At 40.6% G+C, this 18,122-nt stretch overlaps 1 protein-coding gene across 1 annotated transcript in view; it reads left to right on the top strand.

The window, feature by feature from the left end:
* LYRM4 (LYR motif containing 4) overlaps positions 1–18,122 on the top strand; it is an 88,704-nt gene that overhangs the window by 16,656 nt on the left and 53,926 nt on the right. The window contains exon 2 of the mRNA XM_088525661.1: positions 5,199–5,344. Within this exon, the coding sequence (XP_088381787.1) occupies positions 5,199–5,344 (146 nt within the window). The remainder of the gene's footprint in view (positions 1–5,198; positions 5,345–18,122) is intronic.

Genomic DNA, 18,122 nt, shown 5'->3' with positions numbered 1-18,122 from the left:
TCTCCTCCCTGCTCCATCCAGCACACCACCTGCACTGCAAAAACCAAATCCTAGTTCCAGGATTAGCCTGTGTCACCTTTGCTGTACTATACCCTGAGATGGCAGTGCTGAAAAGGTGTCTAGTGACAGGGCTTGAGAAACAACCTTGCTGGTAAAACTACATCCACACCCTTATGTTGTTACCGTGTTTAACAGAAAAAGTCACTGCATTCTTCCCTGTGAAGCGTAAAGACATGGAGAAGAATGGTCCAAAGTGAGCCTTTTCCAATCTCAAAATTTTGTTGTCAAATATTTCTAATGATTATTTTTACTATTAAATTGTGATTGTCTGCCACTGTTGCTTGGACCTATTGCTGACTTTTAGTGAAGCCATTGTTGGGGCAAAAAAGGCACATAATTTCATGGGGGGGTGTGCATGTTGTGTGTGTACAAATGCATATATATAGAAATATTCCTTCCATACTACTTCCCTCTGAAGTAGCTATGTGTATGGAGGCATCTGCACTGATATCTGATCAAGGAGTAAAAGTTTAACCTAAGATGATTTTTCTGCAGATTTTTTATTATGAAAACTTTTAAATTTTATCTAAAATTGTTACATTTTATGTAATTCTAGTTCAGTGAGGCAGGTTTCATCCAGTGCACACTTGCCAGGAATAACAGGAACTGCTGAAAATACATTTTGTCCCTACATTAAATTAATGGATTTTAGTTGGGCAAGAAAAGAAGTAAGAAAAAGGAATTCAGAACAGATTTACCAAAAGGGAATCATTTCTAAAAAGAATCCCTCACCTGATGGGGTACTATTACCCCACATATCCATATCACACTTTTGCATATTACCCTCTTAACTAAGAGCATCATATACTTCATTGCAGAAGTAACAATTGTAGCGGGTTTCTAGAGACTGGATACTGCTTGCTCACCTTAATTTATTAAAAACAACTTAAGCTAATGAGGAAAAGAGTCATTTCACTTTATTTCTTTTTTGAAGAAGTCTTGAGTATTTTGAAGTCCTCTTCCCCTGTGATCTGTTTTGTTTGCAGAGGTTATATATCATAGTCTTCCTCTTCAATCTTCCTATCAGTGATCAGCAACCAGCAATTTGTAATGGCCATTGTGTTTAGCAGTGTGCTGCCTCTAACTGTGATGGGCTCCATTAATACGCTGGTTTTGCTCACAGTCACAGAGATTAAATGTCACCATATTTATAAGGCTGCTTTTGAAAAATGACTTAAGCCTTCAGCGTATCTTGCGTGCTGGTAAATGCAAAGTAGCGCAGAGACAAATATTACTTGGTCCGATTTATTTTGAGGGCAGAATACTCTGTAGCTCAAGGCAAATCTGCTTCGCATGGTGTGTCAGCTTTTTTTCCTTATGCTCTGTTTTAGCTGCGTACAGAGGTACAACAGTGAAGATTTGAAAAGTGATTTTTATTTTGTGGTCAGGCATCAAATAAGTAAACATTTTGAGATAAAAATATCTAAATCCCCAAACAGCAATTATATTCTGAAGTACCTGGGTTGTGATTTCATTTTTCTTTAACATTCATTGTTTCAGATTTCCCTGCTGGTAGGCTTCGTTTTTATGAGGATATGACACATGATAGGATTTCAGTTGTGCTTCAGGGAAGGAAAAAGGTTGGGTTCATCGAAGTTAGAGGTAATGACTGAGTGTGAGGAAAAAGGCTGTGTTTTCTAGCGATAACTCTTTGTATTCACTATTATTTAATTGTTGTCTTCTAACATTAACAGTTAGTGCCCTTTGCCTGTGGGTTTCTCCCAATGCTTTGGCCCTGGCATTTTTCTCAAATCAACCCCCAGCCAGTCCTTTTGTTTGCTATTTATGGGCATCTGTTACCTTGCATAGACACTCACCTGCATGGATATGCTGAAACTATTACTCATTAAGCACATACTTTTCATTTAATTGGGATTTAATTGTGTGACAGATGCACATAAGTAGAGATCACAGAAAGTGGTATGTATTTATAAGCAAATGTGTTTAACTGTGCAGTCTTACTTGGGGCCTGTGGTTGCTAGTGAGCTAGAAAATCTTCGCAGAAGACAAAAACAAAGTGTTTTCTATTAAAATTTCAGTACATGCAGATGGCCAATAAAAAGCCCAAAAAAAACACTTCAGTTGTGTTTTCGGGCAGTTTTTCAGTATCTATTCCCAAAGAAAGGGGAGAAAAATAGTAGATTGGATTTTTGTTTGTAACCATGTTTGTTAATGAACGCTCGCTCTTGCGCCTAGGAGCTTTCCCAGAGACACAGAGGAGCTGCTTGAGTGTGGGGTCCTGTCATATCTGCTTGGGCACTTGAAGGGTTTCTCCGGAGAGCTTGTTGCTTAGGCTGTCGCTGAAGCCATTTAACCATTTAACCTGAGGGAGGGCCCGGTGCTAGGGTGCTTCTCATCTCATCTCTTCAGGTAGTGAGTGCTTCTTTTAGGTTAATGCTCCAGGTTGTTATGAAGAGAGCCGTGCGCTCGCTTCCCCTGCCATTCTCAGCTGTGCCCTCAGGTGGGACACGGGCATTTTTGGTGCGTTATGCGTGTTGAATGGAAACGCAGGCCGCAAGGCCTCTCTTCATCAACCAGAAGACCTGTAGAGTAATCCTCTGAGGAAAACAGATACGCTGCACGATCGGGTTGTCTTCATACTTTATATTTCCTTACCACTTGTTGCTATATACCTATTGCTACGTTTTCAAAAGAGCTGAGCTGTTCATAGCTTTGCAGCAGTATTGCAGTTCAGGTATTGCTGCTAGGTTTTGTTATATACCCAGTTCAGAAACCCTGGAAGTGTAGACAGCGCTGAGATTCAGATGCTGCTTGCAACAGCTGTTGCATATAAAAAGCTATTGTTAAAAAAAAAAAGTCCCATGTGTTTGTATCTTCACACTTTTTACATAATTTTGAAATGATTTGGCTGTTGGAAAGCTGTCATCGTTCCCCAGACACCTCTCAATGGGAAAAAAGGATGTTTGATGGTCAAATACAGTGTTGGGTGTGAGCTTTGAGTTCAGCTTCTTCAGCTTCTTAAGTGGTATTTTATGTCTCAGTGTACTCTTTAATAGGGTATCAGGATGTGGGGGTGTTCTTTGAAGTGTGTTTAGAAAATACTGGAGATGTAATGTTGTACCTATGAAGTTAAGGCTTTTGCTTAAGCCTATGTAAATTAACTCACTTTGAGCATTAACATTCATAGAAGCTTAAAGAGATTGTAAAAGGGAAAGACAGTGGAGGATGCTTTTTAATTACAGATAGAAAGCTTCATTGGACCAATTTTAAAGTACACTGCCTTTCTTTTTCAACAATTTTTGGGTATAGTGAGAAGAAAGAGGGAGAAAATGAAACAGTTAGTGAACCATCTGTACCAAAAGCAGCCCATCGATGTTACGCTGAACAAGAATTTGCTCTAGGCCCGTTGATCTTTCTTGTGTAGATAACATTTCTCATTTGTATTACACTTTAGAAGAATTGCACACAGTACTGGATACATGCTGTTTATGTTGTTCTTTGTTTTTAGGCTAGGAAAAACGTCATTAGGTATTGATATCTTTTGGCAACCATTCATTTTGTGTAAAAAGTACGGTACATTTATGCACAGCTTAATCCTATGTATATGCAGGGTGATTTGAAATTCAGCCATTATTGAGCAACAATATCTCAATGATCCGGGGTTCTTTCTCTTCCAGGAGAAATAAGCAGCTTCCCCTAAAGTCCTGCTAGGACAGCAGCTGTGGATGAGAACGAGCTTCCGTATTTAGTACATTCTATTAACTTCACACACACGCGCGCGCGCGCTCCCTCGCACACCCCAGTGTCACATTAGGGGTGAGCAGGCCCTAATTAAAAGCATGCACCATCTGCTGGTGTGTGGCAGCAGGGTGGCTCTCCATAACCAGCCTGGGCCCTGGGGTTGAAATGTGTTATTTATGAGCCTGTCCAGCAAATCTGCCTCTGGGCTCTGGGATCCTGCATTAAGAGCTGGATAGCACCATCTAATGGCGTGGAGTGACGCTGGCTTTTCAGCTTTCGCCATCATTCCTCCCTCCTGCTTTGTGCCCCATCAGTGATTTTTTTAACATTGTGCATGTGAGTTTTTATGATCACGTTTCAGTCTTGTGCCTTGCATTTCACTTGTACAGAAGACCGAAAAACAGCCATTGAGACTGCCTGGTATTTGTGGTGTTTGCAGTAACCTTTTTGCTTTCGGCGCCAAACATAGGGTTTTACTTTCTGTAATGGATAGAGTATGTGGTGTGCTGGTAGAAAATGGGAGATTAGCAAGATAGCTGAGCAGGATAAATTTGTCGCCTTTATTTTCCCCCAAGCAACTGTGTAATGAAAGTTTCTGCTGCTCAGTCTGAAAACTGTGTTTTAATATTGAAATTGGCCCTGCTTTTTTTTGAGCAGTGCACTGCAGCCCGCACAGAGATCTTTCACTGGCTTTAATAAAGTCAGCAGACTGCAGATGACTGCAGCTTTGGAGCTTCCTCTCTGGAAGCAGATATCATATTTCTGCTAGCCTGTTCCTGCTGAGGAATGGAAAGGGGATGAGGAGGTTGGACTGAGAGGTGTAATGTGCTTTTTCAGTAGAAGAAAGGAGGGAGGGGAATGGTTTTTGGCATAACTGATCCAGCTCACTGCCTTTGGTAGCTACCAGGTTACAAAGTCAGAACTTGTAAAAAAATGAAATTTATTTAGTGGTTGTGACAAATAACCTTTACAATGCTAGGGATAAATATAATTGCCCTGGTTCATCATTATTTTGCACATGATTTGGGAGGTTTTATGTTTTTATGTTTTGGGACTTTTTTGTGTCCTTGAGCTTTTTCCTTTATCCAGACTGAGTATCCAGCACCAGCAGTCCTATATGCAGCTTCGAGAAGCTTCTTAATATTGGCAAGTATAACTGCCTCTTTATGGCAGTAACAAGCAGAACAATAATGACTGATCTGAATACATGAAATAAGAAACTTTTCTACAGAAAATGTCAGTAAAGCCACTTTTTTAGCTAAAATGTCTGGTCTTTGTTTCAGCTCAGGCAACACAGGACCTTGAATAAAAAGATGTATTTAAAGTCTGGGTAAATAATGTGTGTGTGTATTTTATTTATATACATATATATGGAAAAAAAAATTCAACGTGTTTCAAAGAATATTGAAATGTCCTAACTGTGGCACATTTGCAAGTACATGTTCTCTTGTTTACATTTAGAACGTACGCCATCAGAAGGATAAGAGATGCTTTCAGAGAAAACAAGGATATAAAAGATACTGAAAAAATAGAAGAACTCGTGAATAAAGCAAAAGCAAACCTAGAGATTATTCATCGGCAGGTAAGTTTACTTTATTTCTTTCTTTTCAGAGATGAGTTTTTCACTTATCAGTCATTACAGATGGGAAAATAGATCCTACCTCAGAATACCTTTAGATGAACGCTGCTTTGTCTGTCTGACCAAGAGAGCACAGGGGAAGCCTGTGGTTCTCCTTGATGGCTGCCATATGGCATTTACTGATTCTTGTTGCACTGGCTTGAAGAGGCCTTGCTGTCAAAAGTTGATGTGGGCTTCCCTAACCTGCTCTGCGGTTTCACTGCATCTTCACTTTGTTCCTCTGTTCTGCATTAATATTCCTTTAGCTCACATATTTTACACCTCCTTTCCTCATTTTTCTCTCTTTCCATCGCATGCTTAGAATCACCACTCTGTGATCACCACTCTGAATACTCTTGCCTTGGGTGTTGATTTGTCTCCAACTCCAAATACCGTGTTGGAACAATAGCAGAACAAGAAAATTCTAAGGTGAATTAAACAAACGTTTGCTAAATGTATCCAAACATGGTGGTAGATTTTCCTTTGGAAGAACCAGAATCAATGACAATATATTTCTCTGAGCTGGTTTGAGTAGTGTTTATAACAACTCTAATTCCATTGGGTACCGTATCTGTTAGATATGATATATACTTCAGTAAACTTTACATACTTACTTATTTTTCAAATATAATCCTTACTTAAAAGGACCACTGGAAATTTGGACAAAACAACCTTGTTTGCCTGAACTCTCTAAGGGCACTTTCAATCTCTAAACCGGCTCTCCTTGCAAAGACTGCACTTACTGATGATGGTGAGAGCTCAGCATTACTTATACATATCGTAAGGGGCATGTCTCTCCAGATTTTCAAGAGTATAGAAGATATTTCTTAAGTGCTTGGTCTGCTGTAGCATGGGGTTTTTTTGCAATCAGAGGGTCAGCTAGGTAGTTTCTTATGTCAGTAAGAAATTAGGCCCTTTGTTTTGGCAGTTAAGTATAAAAGTTGTGCTGTGAGTTTATTATTTCTTTGGAGTTTCTTCTCATAGGAGTAAGTGCTGTTTTAGAAGTATGCAAAGTGGTAAACTATAGAAAGTATGCTAAGATTTCCACTTGGTGGTGGTTACAAATAGTCAAGAATTTGTGTTTCTGTAGATTTCTTGTATTTTTTACCCATTGATTCCTTTTTTTTTTTCATTATTAAAAAGGATTCTTGAAAATACAATTCTGGATTGTTCAATGCAAATATATTCAAATGTCATTTTTTTCCCATACCTGTATATGAGTAGAACTTTTAGTTCACAACTTCTTTATAATCACAAATGCTTTTCCTTTCTGACCAAGGTTCAGTATCAAGGTATAAAGCCGTGGAATTAGATGTGAAGTAACTGTTTTCTCTTTAGAAATGTGAAAGTGGGATGCTGAAATGAGGGACTGGATTTCTAATACCATCATGTTCAGTGTACCCCAACTTCGGATGGGTAGGATTTGTCTCTTAGTGGTTCTATAAGCCTAGATTAAAAAGAAGGCAGTTCTAAGTCAGATGCCGGATATGTCTTGCTGAAACAAAAGTTTTCCATCTTTTCTTTTAGAATATGAGATTCTACTGACTTGTCTGAGTGTCATAATAGATTTGAGATAGAGTTTAAAGTAAAACTCATCTCTCCTGACTGAGTCCTGTGAACATAGATTACCTTGTTGCTGTAGACATTGAACTAAGAAGCCATTTCTCTGAAAGGGAGCATTGACTTGGGGGCCTTTTTCCTCTTTAAGATGTAGGTCTTTTTTTTTGTTTTACCTTTAGGGGTGTCAGTTAGTGTCAGAAGTCTCTTCTCCTCTCCGAAGAAGTAAATTGGGTTTAAGGGCTTCTTGTGTTCATTGGCTACTAGTGCTCATGAACATCTGAGCACATATAAACATATGCATATGCCTAAGCAGATATGTCTGATGAGCCTGTACATGAACTGTAACTGCTTTATACACCAGTCTATATTTGCATTGATAAAAATCTTCTGCATTTAATACTTCGTTTAAGAGCATAATGCCAATAAAAACATACAACACTTGCTATTGTCTCATAGCAGGGATTATGCTTTTTTCATTACACCAACAGAACCATTTTAATCTGCTACTTTTTGAGTTTTGCTGCTTTACAATAATGGCAAAAAATTATTTGATGAGAATTTTTTCCTGACTAAAGATTGAGAGAAATCCTTGAGACACATTTAATTACCATATAATACATAAAGCTTGCTTTAAAAGGTTTTAAAATAGATATGCATGTTTCAACCAAGAAGAAATTCAGAGAAATATGTGGGTTTCCAGATCTTATTAGTAGCACCACATGAATTTTCCAAATATGCAAATCTCTCCATGTATGTTTTAATTTTGCTAACATTTTCAAACTACTGTATTTAATACAGTTATCTTAAATGATTGTCCATAAACAAGTAGTTTGTCAAACAAACTGCTTTAAAGGTCTCTCAGTTACACATTTACTTCTTGGGGAAAGAAACGTCTTTGTCAGTTCAACATACCAGTAGAATGAAGTTATTACTAAAGCCACAGTCTATTTTTTTGAAGTCTAAACTATTTAAGGGGGTTTCCCATATGCAAAACAAAGCTGCTAAAGTAGTTTGCTATTGGATCACATTTTGGTATCATTCCATGTAAGGTTTTCAGGAAAAATCCTGTAAGAATTTCAGGAAAATTGAGGCATATTGAAGATTTTTTTTTTTACACCACCACATAAAATAAAATTAATTTAGAAAGATAATTTTTAAGGTGTGTTCCTGGATCACTTGCTGATGCTTGGATAACTGAACATTTTCTTTTGCTGAGTTCCATCCCATCCAAAAATAAGTTTTACTAAAAAAAAAAAAAAAAGAATCATTGTTCTTTGTAGTCTAGGATGTTTCAGTGTTATCTCCATTTCATCTGTAAAGGAAGAGATAAATATTGAAAAAAATAGGAGCCCTCTTTATCATAAATTATTCCTGCTTTTCATCAAAACTATTAGAAATTCATATTAATATTTTTCCTGCCAAATTTAATCATGTTCTATAAAAAAAAAATTCTTGCTCACTAATTGAATGATGTAAATAATGAAGCCATCTGACGTTATTAAAAATCTGTATATAAACTAACTAAGCATTATATAAAGTGTTTTTATTTTTAAATGCAAAAGCACTGAAGCAAACATGAGATATAGTGTACATTCTTTACTAAGTTTGGGGGTTTATTATGATGTAGCACATCTTGGTATTGCTGACTTTTTCATCGCGTGTCGATAGAAATTAAATAATATCCCAATTTGCTGACTATTTGCTGTTACTCTGAAATCAAATTTATATTCACTTTACATTCTAATTTATGGTTTAGTCATCAGAGTGACCGTTGAAGTGTAAGGTTCATAAATAGCTACTTGAATCAGCGTGGTGGGAAATGTGAAATTGTGACGGATTACTGTCATTTTGTCCATGTCAGTCACTGTACAATTTTCTTGAATGCTATAAAAGGAGCTTTATAAAGCTTAAAAGCACAAGGGAAAATTAATCTCCACCTCAGTCCTCCTCTGCTTGTTACTAGTTTTGACAGGTTAAAAATAGATTGGCTGAAGGAGAGAAGAACGCATATTCTTTAGCCACCACAGTTTCTGTTTTGTGTTTACTATGTAAACAGCACAATTTGTTGCATCTTCCTTCTGAGGAAGGCACTGTGAGAAATGCTTTGGCACGACAAAGTTAGACTAGAAAATTTAGAAAGTTTTGAGGCTGTGTTTGAGGTCCTCATGGGACCTGCTGTTGGTCATTCGCAGCTAGACCCCTATCACTTCATTTGTGAGCAATTGTTGCCATTTGAATGTTAGTGGTAGGAGTGTTTGCCCTGAAACATTATTGCTGAAATTCAAGATTTCTAAAAGCTGCTTTGAAACTATGAGAATACCATGAGTTTTGGAAGTCTTCCCTAGTTTTCTCTATGCCTCGCAATATCAGGTTTTGGGTTTTATTAGGGAAAATGAAAGCTGCTTTAGACCTGTGCACAGTAGTTCAATGCCCATTTTAATTTCTAGGACATTTCATTGTTACATATTCTTCTTCTACAAATACCTTCTTCTTGTTTTTATATTTAAACTAGAGAGCACTATTGGCCTTGTTGTCCCACTAGGAAGGATTTTTCTGGATTTTCTGGCAGGTTTGGCTTTACTGCCAAATGCATTATTTCTGATATCTCACAACAGAAGTAAATTCAGTAAACTGAAATTTCACAACCTTTGCTTGCCGTTTAAATAACGCAAACCAACACAAATCATGCTTCCTGCAGATCTTTAGTAGGGAGATGAAAGACACATGGTGAACTTATAGGCGAATCGATGGGATGGGAGGCGCTGCTGGCTCTAGGGCAGTCTGTGGTGGGCATGTTCTAAGTGAACGGTCGGCCAGTGAAGACTTTTCATATGGTTTGAAATGTTTGACCGCAGCTTGATTTTACTTACAGTTTCTTTCAGGGGTGTAGAAGAAATAAGGAATATGTGTTTTAAGTATAATTATTAGAAAGGATCCACTGATTATGATATATATTGAATACTTTTCATGTCCGCATGGTATTTTTCATGTCCACAGCACTGCAGTATTCTTTGATTATGGGAGTGTTAGCTCTCTTTCTTAAACAAATTGCCTCAATTATGCCTTGATTAAAAATCACAGTGTCAGACCTAGTATGAGGATTTCGTCTCATATTCTTGTGTTTATCCGTCCTTACCATTTCTATTAAATATGGTTAGTACAGCCTTAAAAAAAGAACAACCAAAACACTGCAGTAAGAACAGTTCTTTGGCTTTACATTTTTTGAAGTCCCATCACCAGTGCGGCTGTACGTGGGCAAGGTTCTGCACCTTCCTGAGGCACCTTTTGGCTGTATATCATCTCAGCAATGTCACAGATCCAGCTGAACAGAAGTGGAGGTGGTACTGAATGAATATACTAATACTGCACTCATATTACTATGAGTTGGTAATAATGTATCTACATCATAAAGAAGTCTATTTTTGTAATTCAAAATAGTATGAATGTTAAAGCATGTTTAAACGATACTAGCAAGGCCAACAATTTCAAATATGCTTGCTCTAAGAAACAAAAGGTGAAAGCACACCTTAGTGTGTGGCACCTGCTTTGGATTTTATTACCTATATTTTGTGGTTTTATGATAAGCAAATCCTCTCATTGTTTTCCATAGTTCAGTTCTCATAATTCTGTGATTGATTTACAAAGGTAACAGGTAAATTAGTACTTACTGAAGTGTGTGTATGTCTGGATCGAAAGCATACAAGTTAGAAAATCAGAGGCCTGCTCCCAGTTTACACAGTTGGGAGTGAAATCAGGATGGACCGTCTGGAAGAAGCTCTCAGCCCTCAAGAGAGAGCTCTGTGCCTGGGGGTACCTGGTGCTGTACTGCAAGCGCCATAGGCTGGGTGCCCTTAGCACCAGAGGGGTTGGTAGGAAAATTTTCAGCTTCGTATCTCAACGGCAAAGGTCTATTTTCTCCACAAATTAAAAGACTTAACAGCTCTTATCTCAGAGGAATGTCCTTGGAATTTCACTGCTCTTTTACTACTGTCATTTATTTGTCTCTCTTGCTATTGTAATTACACCTTCCAGCCAGGACAGACCCTACATTATGCAGAGAGGAAACTGTCCCTACCTTCCAAGCATTTTATTTGTCATAATACGTTTAAAAGTAGGAGAGAGTCAAATGCTGTGTTTTACAGCAGAAGAGCAGGAATTGAACATGATTTTTTTTTAGAAGTATTAGAGCATTTGTACATTTCTAAATAATTACAATACCCTGTAGAAGTCAGCTATACTGAAAGTGGTTGGCATGATTCTCTTCCAATTTTGTGCCTCAGTCTGTTGCAGTACTGGCAGGCAGTTTCTATCTGTGTTAGCAGATCAAGAGCTGTCATCTGATCAGTCCCCTAAGTGCATTTACCACAATTACACTGGCTGCTGTGGCAAAGCCAGGCACCGGATTTGAGTCATTGCACAGTGGGAATAGGAGAGGCTTGGGGATATTCAGGGCTTCTTTTTTTCATCGCAAAGTTCTTCTCAGTAGTTTTTATTTTAGATTTTTTCCCTTGAAATGATATAAGTCCTTTGTGTCATTCAGGTTGCACTTACTTTCTAGCTATGTGAAACCAGAACTCAAAAAATATAAATTTGTATGTGTCTTCTAACTGTAAACTAGAAGGAGTATTACAATGAAATGAAGAACTTAAATCCTCCATCTATGTTGAGATTCAGTGTTCTTTAATTTCTTTAGAGAGATGCAGATGTCACTAATGCTTAATATGGTCAGAGGGGAAAAGAGAGGATAGTATGGATGACATCTGCGGCGTTTTGTTTGGTTTCGTTTGTTTGTTTGTGTTTATGTTTGTTCGGTTTTGTTTTGTTTTGGGATTTTTTTTGGTAAAAGAAAGCCTTAAATTAAGGGCATCATATTCAGAGTTATACTGATTTTGTATTACAGTACGAAAATAATGTATTTTATGTCTGCTGATAGACCATAAGCTTTGGGGGTAGTGGGTACAAAGAGGAAGAAAAGGAGAAAATTAAAATAGGAGTCACTTTGAAAAAGCTTTGGTAAATTTGAACCGAAATCGGGGTGAATCAGAGCTTGGCCTTTGGCAGGGCATTGCTGAAAAGGTGAAATCTCATATCAACTTTTTAAAATAGCTTTTGCAGCTTGGCATATGGGATAGTTTTGGAGATATGCAGTGTGGTAACAGATGCCAAAAGCCCAGAGCTGTCATACCAGCTTAACCTCAAACATCTGAACTTGCAGGAAGTGTAGCAGACGTTTTACTCCTTTCAAGGGTTTTTGCTCTCCACCTTACCCCTGTCTGCATCTCCATAGCAGTTGCCCTTTAGACTTTCATCTGACTGTCCTGATGCAGAACAAGATTGTACTTTCACAAGTAATTTCCTGTTGGTTGCCCTGCTGACTAAATGACAAGTGGCAGTTTCTGCTTTACGGGCAGAAATTATTAAATGCAGAAGTTGACCCGGCTTTGGAAGAAACCTTTAGGCTATGAGCAAAGGCAATTCCAAGTTAGTATGAAACTTGGTCTTTCTGGCATAAAAGCCATAATGGAAATGCTTAGAAACAGTGTTTGACATACAGCAGCAACCTTTCCTTAAAAAAAAAAATGTAATAAAGACTGTTGAGTATTGTCAGCTGCTTTTAAAATACTCTAATTGTTTGCTATAAAGAGATCTCATTATTTTTGTTACATGTCTGCAGTGGCTAATCCAGTGAGGTTGAGACTTTACCACAAATAAGTAGTAGTTATATAACACATGCAGAGCTGTGAGCATCTGACGTTATGCATAGAGGATGGCTGTCTGAAGGACAAGAGAAGGACTTGTTTTCTAGTGAGCAATTTAGCTTGGTATCATGTGACATCTCATCAAATCAATATTAGATGTCAGCTTCCACTCTGAAAAAAAGTAATTTTCACCAGCAGGTCAGTTACTTCTTGAAACAGTCAGCAACAGTGATTGAACCAGTCTTTACAGAAGAAAGCTCCAGAAACAAGGACAATTCTCCTTTGAGGGAGATGTGCTCACAGGCATGGCCTTTGAAACAGAATTTCAAGCACATCTCTTCCAAAAGAGGTGAAGAGTAGCAAGTGCCTGGATGTGTCTTAATCCTAGAACATTGCCAAGGGAGCAAAGGTAGACACAGACAGGGCGATCAGTACCACACAGCCAAGGCCAGACAGCGTCCAGCTGGAGTATGGTAGTGGGGAAGTGAGGATAGGATATGATTATAGAGGGTCCTCTTTCACCTTTCCTGGGGATCCTGCAGGCTCGATTACTTCCCTAAAATGCCTGTACACCAATGCACGAAGCATGGGGAATAAGCAGGACAAACTGGAGCTCTGTGTGCGGTCCCAGCATCATGATCTTATTGGAATCACAGAGACGTGGTGGGATAGCTCACACAACTGGGGCGCTGCCATGGAAGGCTATGTGCTCTTTAGGAAGGACAGGCTGGGAAGGCGAGGTGGTGGAGTTGCTCTTTATGTGAGAGAGCAACTGGAATGCATGGAGCTCAACCTGGGGGTAGATGATGAGTGAGTTGAGAGCTTGTGGGTAAGGGTTAAAGGGCAGGCTAATGTGGGAGACACTGTGGTGGGTGTCTGCTACAGGCCACCTGACCAGGACGAGGAGGTTGATGAGGCCTTCTATAGTCAGCTGGATGTTGCCTCATGGTCACAGGCCCTGGTTCTCATGGGGGACTTCAACTCCCCTGACATCAACTGGAAGGACAACACAGCCAGGCACAAACAGTCTAGAGGTTCCTGCAGGGCGTCGATGATAACTTTTTGATGCAGGTTGTGGAGGAGCCGACGAGGAGAGGTGGGCTACTGGACCTTGTGCTATCAAATAGGGAGGGACTTGTAGGAGATGTGAAGATGGGGGGTAGCCTCAACTGCAGTGACCGTGAGTTGGTGGAGTTCAGGATCCAACGAGGAGGTGGCAGGGCTGTAAGTAGCCTTGCAACGATGGACTTCAGGAGGGCCGACCTTAGCCTCTTCAGAGACCTCCTCGGTAGAATCCCATGGGCTAGTGCTCTAGAAAGCAGGGGGGCCCAAGAGAGCTGGTTAGTTTTCAAGCAGCACTTCCTCCACTCCCAGCAGCAGTGCATCCCTGTGTGTAGGAAGGCAGGCAGAGGGGGCAGGCGACCTGCGTGGATGAGCAGGGAGCTTGTGGCAATGCTCAAGCAGAAGGCAGCGGTATACAGAATGTGGAAAAAAGGACAGGCCCCCTGGGAGAAATACAGGAAGGTAGTCAGGGAATGCAGAGATGCGACAAGGAAAGCTAAGGCACGTTTGGAATGCGATCTGGCAAGGGACGTTAAAAATAACAAGAAAATCTTCTTCAAATATATTAACAGCAACAGGAAGATCAGGGAAAACGTGGGTCCGCTGGTGAAAGGGGTGGGCACCCTGGTTACGAATAACACAGAAAAAGTGAGTTGCTGAATGCCTCCTTTGCTTCGGTGTTTACCAAGGGCAGCCCTTTACAGTCCCAGGCCCTAGGGACAAGGGAAGAAGCCAGTGGAGAGGAAGACTCGCCCTGAGTAGAGGAAGATTGTGTCAGAGAGCACCTAAGGAAACTTGATACCCACAAATCCATGGGCCCTGACGGGATGCACCCCGGAGTGCTGCGGGAGCTGGCAGATACCATAGCTAAGCCGCTCTCCATCATCTTTGAAAGGTGCTGAAGAACGGGGGAGGTGCCGGAGGACTGGAAGAAGGCCAATGTCACGCCAGTCTTCAAAAAAGGCAAGAAGGAGGACCCAGGCAACTACAGGCCAGTCAGCCTCACCTCCGTCCCCGGAAAAGTGATGGAACGGCTCATACTGGCCGTTGTCTCCAGGCACATGGAGGACAAGAAGGTGCTCAAGAGTAGTCAGCATGGATTCACCAAGGGGAAATCTTGCTTGACTAACCTGATAGCCTTCTGTGATGGAATGACCGGCTGGATAGACGAGGGGAGAGCGGTGGATGTCGTCTATCTCGACTTCACCAAGGCTTTTGACACCGTCCCTCACAACATCCTCCTGGGCAAGCTCCGGAAGTGTGGGATAGATGAGTGGACAGTGAGGTGGATTAGGAATTGGCTGGATGGCAGAGCTCAGAGGGTGGTGATCAGTGGTGCAGAGGCCAGTTGGAGGCCTGTAGCTAGCGGGGTCCTGCAGGGGTCAGTCCTTGGTCCAGTCCTGTTCAATTTATTCATCAACGACCTGGATGAAGGCACAGAGTGCTCCCTCAGCAAGTTTGCTGATGATACCAAACTGGGAGGAGTAGCTGATACCCCAGAGGGCTGCGCTGCCATCCAGAGGGACCTGGACAGACTGGACAACTGGGCGGTGAAAAACCTCATGCAATTCAACAAGTTCAAGTGCAAGGTCCTGCACCTGGGGAGGAATAACCCCAGACACCAGTACAGCCTGGGGACCGACTTTCTGGAGGGCAGTGTTGCAAAGATCGACCTGGGTGTCATGGTAGATGACAAGTTGACCATGAGGCAGCAGTGTGCTCTTGTGGCCAAGAAGGCCAATGGGATCCTGGAGTGCATTAAGAAGAGTGTCTCCAGCAGGTCGAGGGAGGTGATCCTGCCCCTCTACTCAGCCCTGGTGAGGCCGCATCTGGAGTATTGTGTCCAGTTCTGGGCTCCACAGTACAAGAGGGATGTGGAGCTGCTGGAGAGAGTCCAGCACAGGGCCACAAGGATGATCAGGGGCCTGGAACATCTGCCCTATGAGGAGAGGCTGAGGGAGCTGGGCCTGTTCAGCCTGAAGAAGAGAAAGCTGAGAGGGGATCTAATCAGTGTCTATAAGTACCTTAAGGGAGGCAGTGAGGAGGATGGTGCTGGCCTCTTTTCAGTGGTGGCCACCAACAGAACTAGAGGAAATGGCCAGAAACTGAAGCATCAAAAGTTCCACATGAACTTAAGGAAAAATTTCTTGACAATGAGAGTGACAGAGCACTGGAACAGGCTGCCCAGAGAGGTTGTGGAGTCTCCTTCTCTGGAGATCTTCCAAACCCGCTTGGACGCAGTCCTGTGCCACGTGCTCTAGGTGACCCTGCGTGTGCAGGGGGGTTGGACTAGATGACCTCTAGAGGTCCCTTCCAACCTTAAGCATTCTATGATTCTGTGAAATAAGTGCAGATCTTTGTGATCAAAGCTCTAACGCCTTCTACCGTGTCTATAATCTGGCTGCATGATCTTGAGTTGGTGTCTGCCATTCTGATTTGTAGAGGTGCCACTTAAAGGAGGATTTGGATCAGAGTTTCTAAAATTGAAGTATATTCATCTACTCAGCATATAACAGCTTTATTTTATACACTTAGTTGTTTATTGCTGTGTATATGCTGGAGTTGCCAGTTTGCTGTAGAGCTGAATGCTTGTGGTCGATCTTTTTTTTACCAAACAGAAGGAAAAAAATTAAAAGAGAGAGAAGTATGGCAGTGTTTTGTGTATTATTATTTTTGTGTATTATATATCAAACATGGCACCTCATGAAGACTTTACATGTATTTTGTAACTCATATTCCCTTCAGAATATAAATCTCTCCTAACTTGCATTTTTCTAGTGGTGGTATCCTGGAGTAAACTAGTTTTAAGTTTAACTAGGCCTTGACAAACTGATGCTATTTAGAGGACTTCTGAAAAGAATGAGAGATAACAGTGCTCTTGTTACAGTGGCAAGCTCTGTGGTGTCCCTTAATTTCACTCTGTGATTTAAGTCAATGATGTTGGTGATGACACCCTCGTATCCTACAAGTCACCTATTCTTGTAGGCTTGGTCCACTATTGTCCTTTTAATGACATTTTTTGCCTCATGCTCAGTCATTTATCTCCCAGCCAATTAGAAATGCATATTTTTTCTCTTTATAGTTAGGCAAGAGAAGAGACAACATTTTAGCTCCTGTGTGATCATTTTGCCTTCTTCCTTGGCCTTTCACATGGCCATGTGCTCCCTCACCTTCAGCATATTGAATATACAACATGAAAAAGCTTCTTCTGTATCTCTAAATCCGATGCCTTTATTCATTTCTCCCCTTGCTGTTTTGTCAGGTCTTGTCTTACCCTTGTCTTCACTCTCGGCAGGAGGCCAGCCTGGAAAGAGCTCTCGTCCTCTTTGCTCCAGCACTCCAGTTTCACCCCTTTTAATAGAGCCCTCTCATCGTCTTCATGCTTCTTCTGTTAGTTCAATCACTGAGACTCTGTCTTAGTAGCTAAGATGCAAATAATTTTCTTTGTTTAAAATTGCCTATCAAAATTAGATATATTTACAAAACTCACCAATATTAACAATCATTTAGACTCCAGTATCAGTATGTCTGATTTAGGCCACTGAAGTTTAAGCAAGAAAGACAGTTTTTTGTAGATGAGGGTGTAGTGAGAAGTTTAATTAGTGTTTACGCAGTCTCCTTGGTACTGCTGCATTGCTGCTGTCTTTAGCTCAGTGCTTTCTGAGGTGAGCCTTCTTTTTTTTTTTTTTTTCATTAAAAGCTATAGCTGCAGTGCCCTTCATCTTGGTGACAAACATTTTGCCAGGACAGTAGTTCTGAAAGTAAGTAAAAGCAGTAAGAATAAAAGCGTCCAGGTTCATCTGGTCATATTTAAATCACAAATTGACTGATTCCTGTTACTGTTGTCTCCGGGGTGTGGGATACATGCATTCCTTCCCTTTTTTTCTCCAAGGTGTAGACTGTCTGAACATCCTCCCTGGACTGTTCACTTTGCAGAAAGTGAGCTGGTAGGTCCAGCTTTCAAGGTCACTCTTACGACTTAGTCACCTGTGGAATGTATATGACTATATACTTTGATACAAAGACCTACTCTTTATCCTGTAAGCAAAGCCTTCTCCTTGACCAGAGCTTTTATGAATATTACGGTATGGCTAAATGTGTCTGTGGGCTTGCTCTCTTGAATATAATATACATGCTGACAGTTGCATGGGCAAATTTTAGCCATTTTTCATCAGATTATATGGTTAATGAGAGCGTTGCATGACCTGGTCACCTACCCTCTTCTATTAATATCTATTAATACAGGTCTTATTTGTGTTTCTGTTGACCCACTGCTTTGGTTATGTGTTTAAATGACCTTTATTTTAATTGAAAGCACTTTTTTTTCCTTGCAGCAGTCTAATTTCTGTGCTCATTTGTCAGTAGTGAACAGTTACTGAGGGTGATTACTCTCTAACTGCTTGTGCCAGTATACCTCTGGG

Source organism: Tinamus guttatus, unplaced genomic scaffold, assembly GCF_059628265.1.
Source record: "Tinamus guttatus ecotype Peru unplaced genomic scaffold, ASM5962826v1 Tinamus_guttatus_pri_ptg000232l, whole genome shotgun sequence".
Classification (NCBI taxonomy): domain Eukaryota; kingdom Metazoa; phylum Chordata; class Aves; order Tinamiformes; family Tinamidae; genus Tinamus; species Tinamus guttatus.
This window is presented reverse-complemented; position numbering and strand designations above follow the sequence as displayed.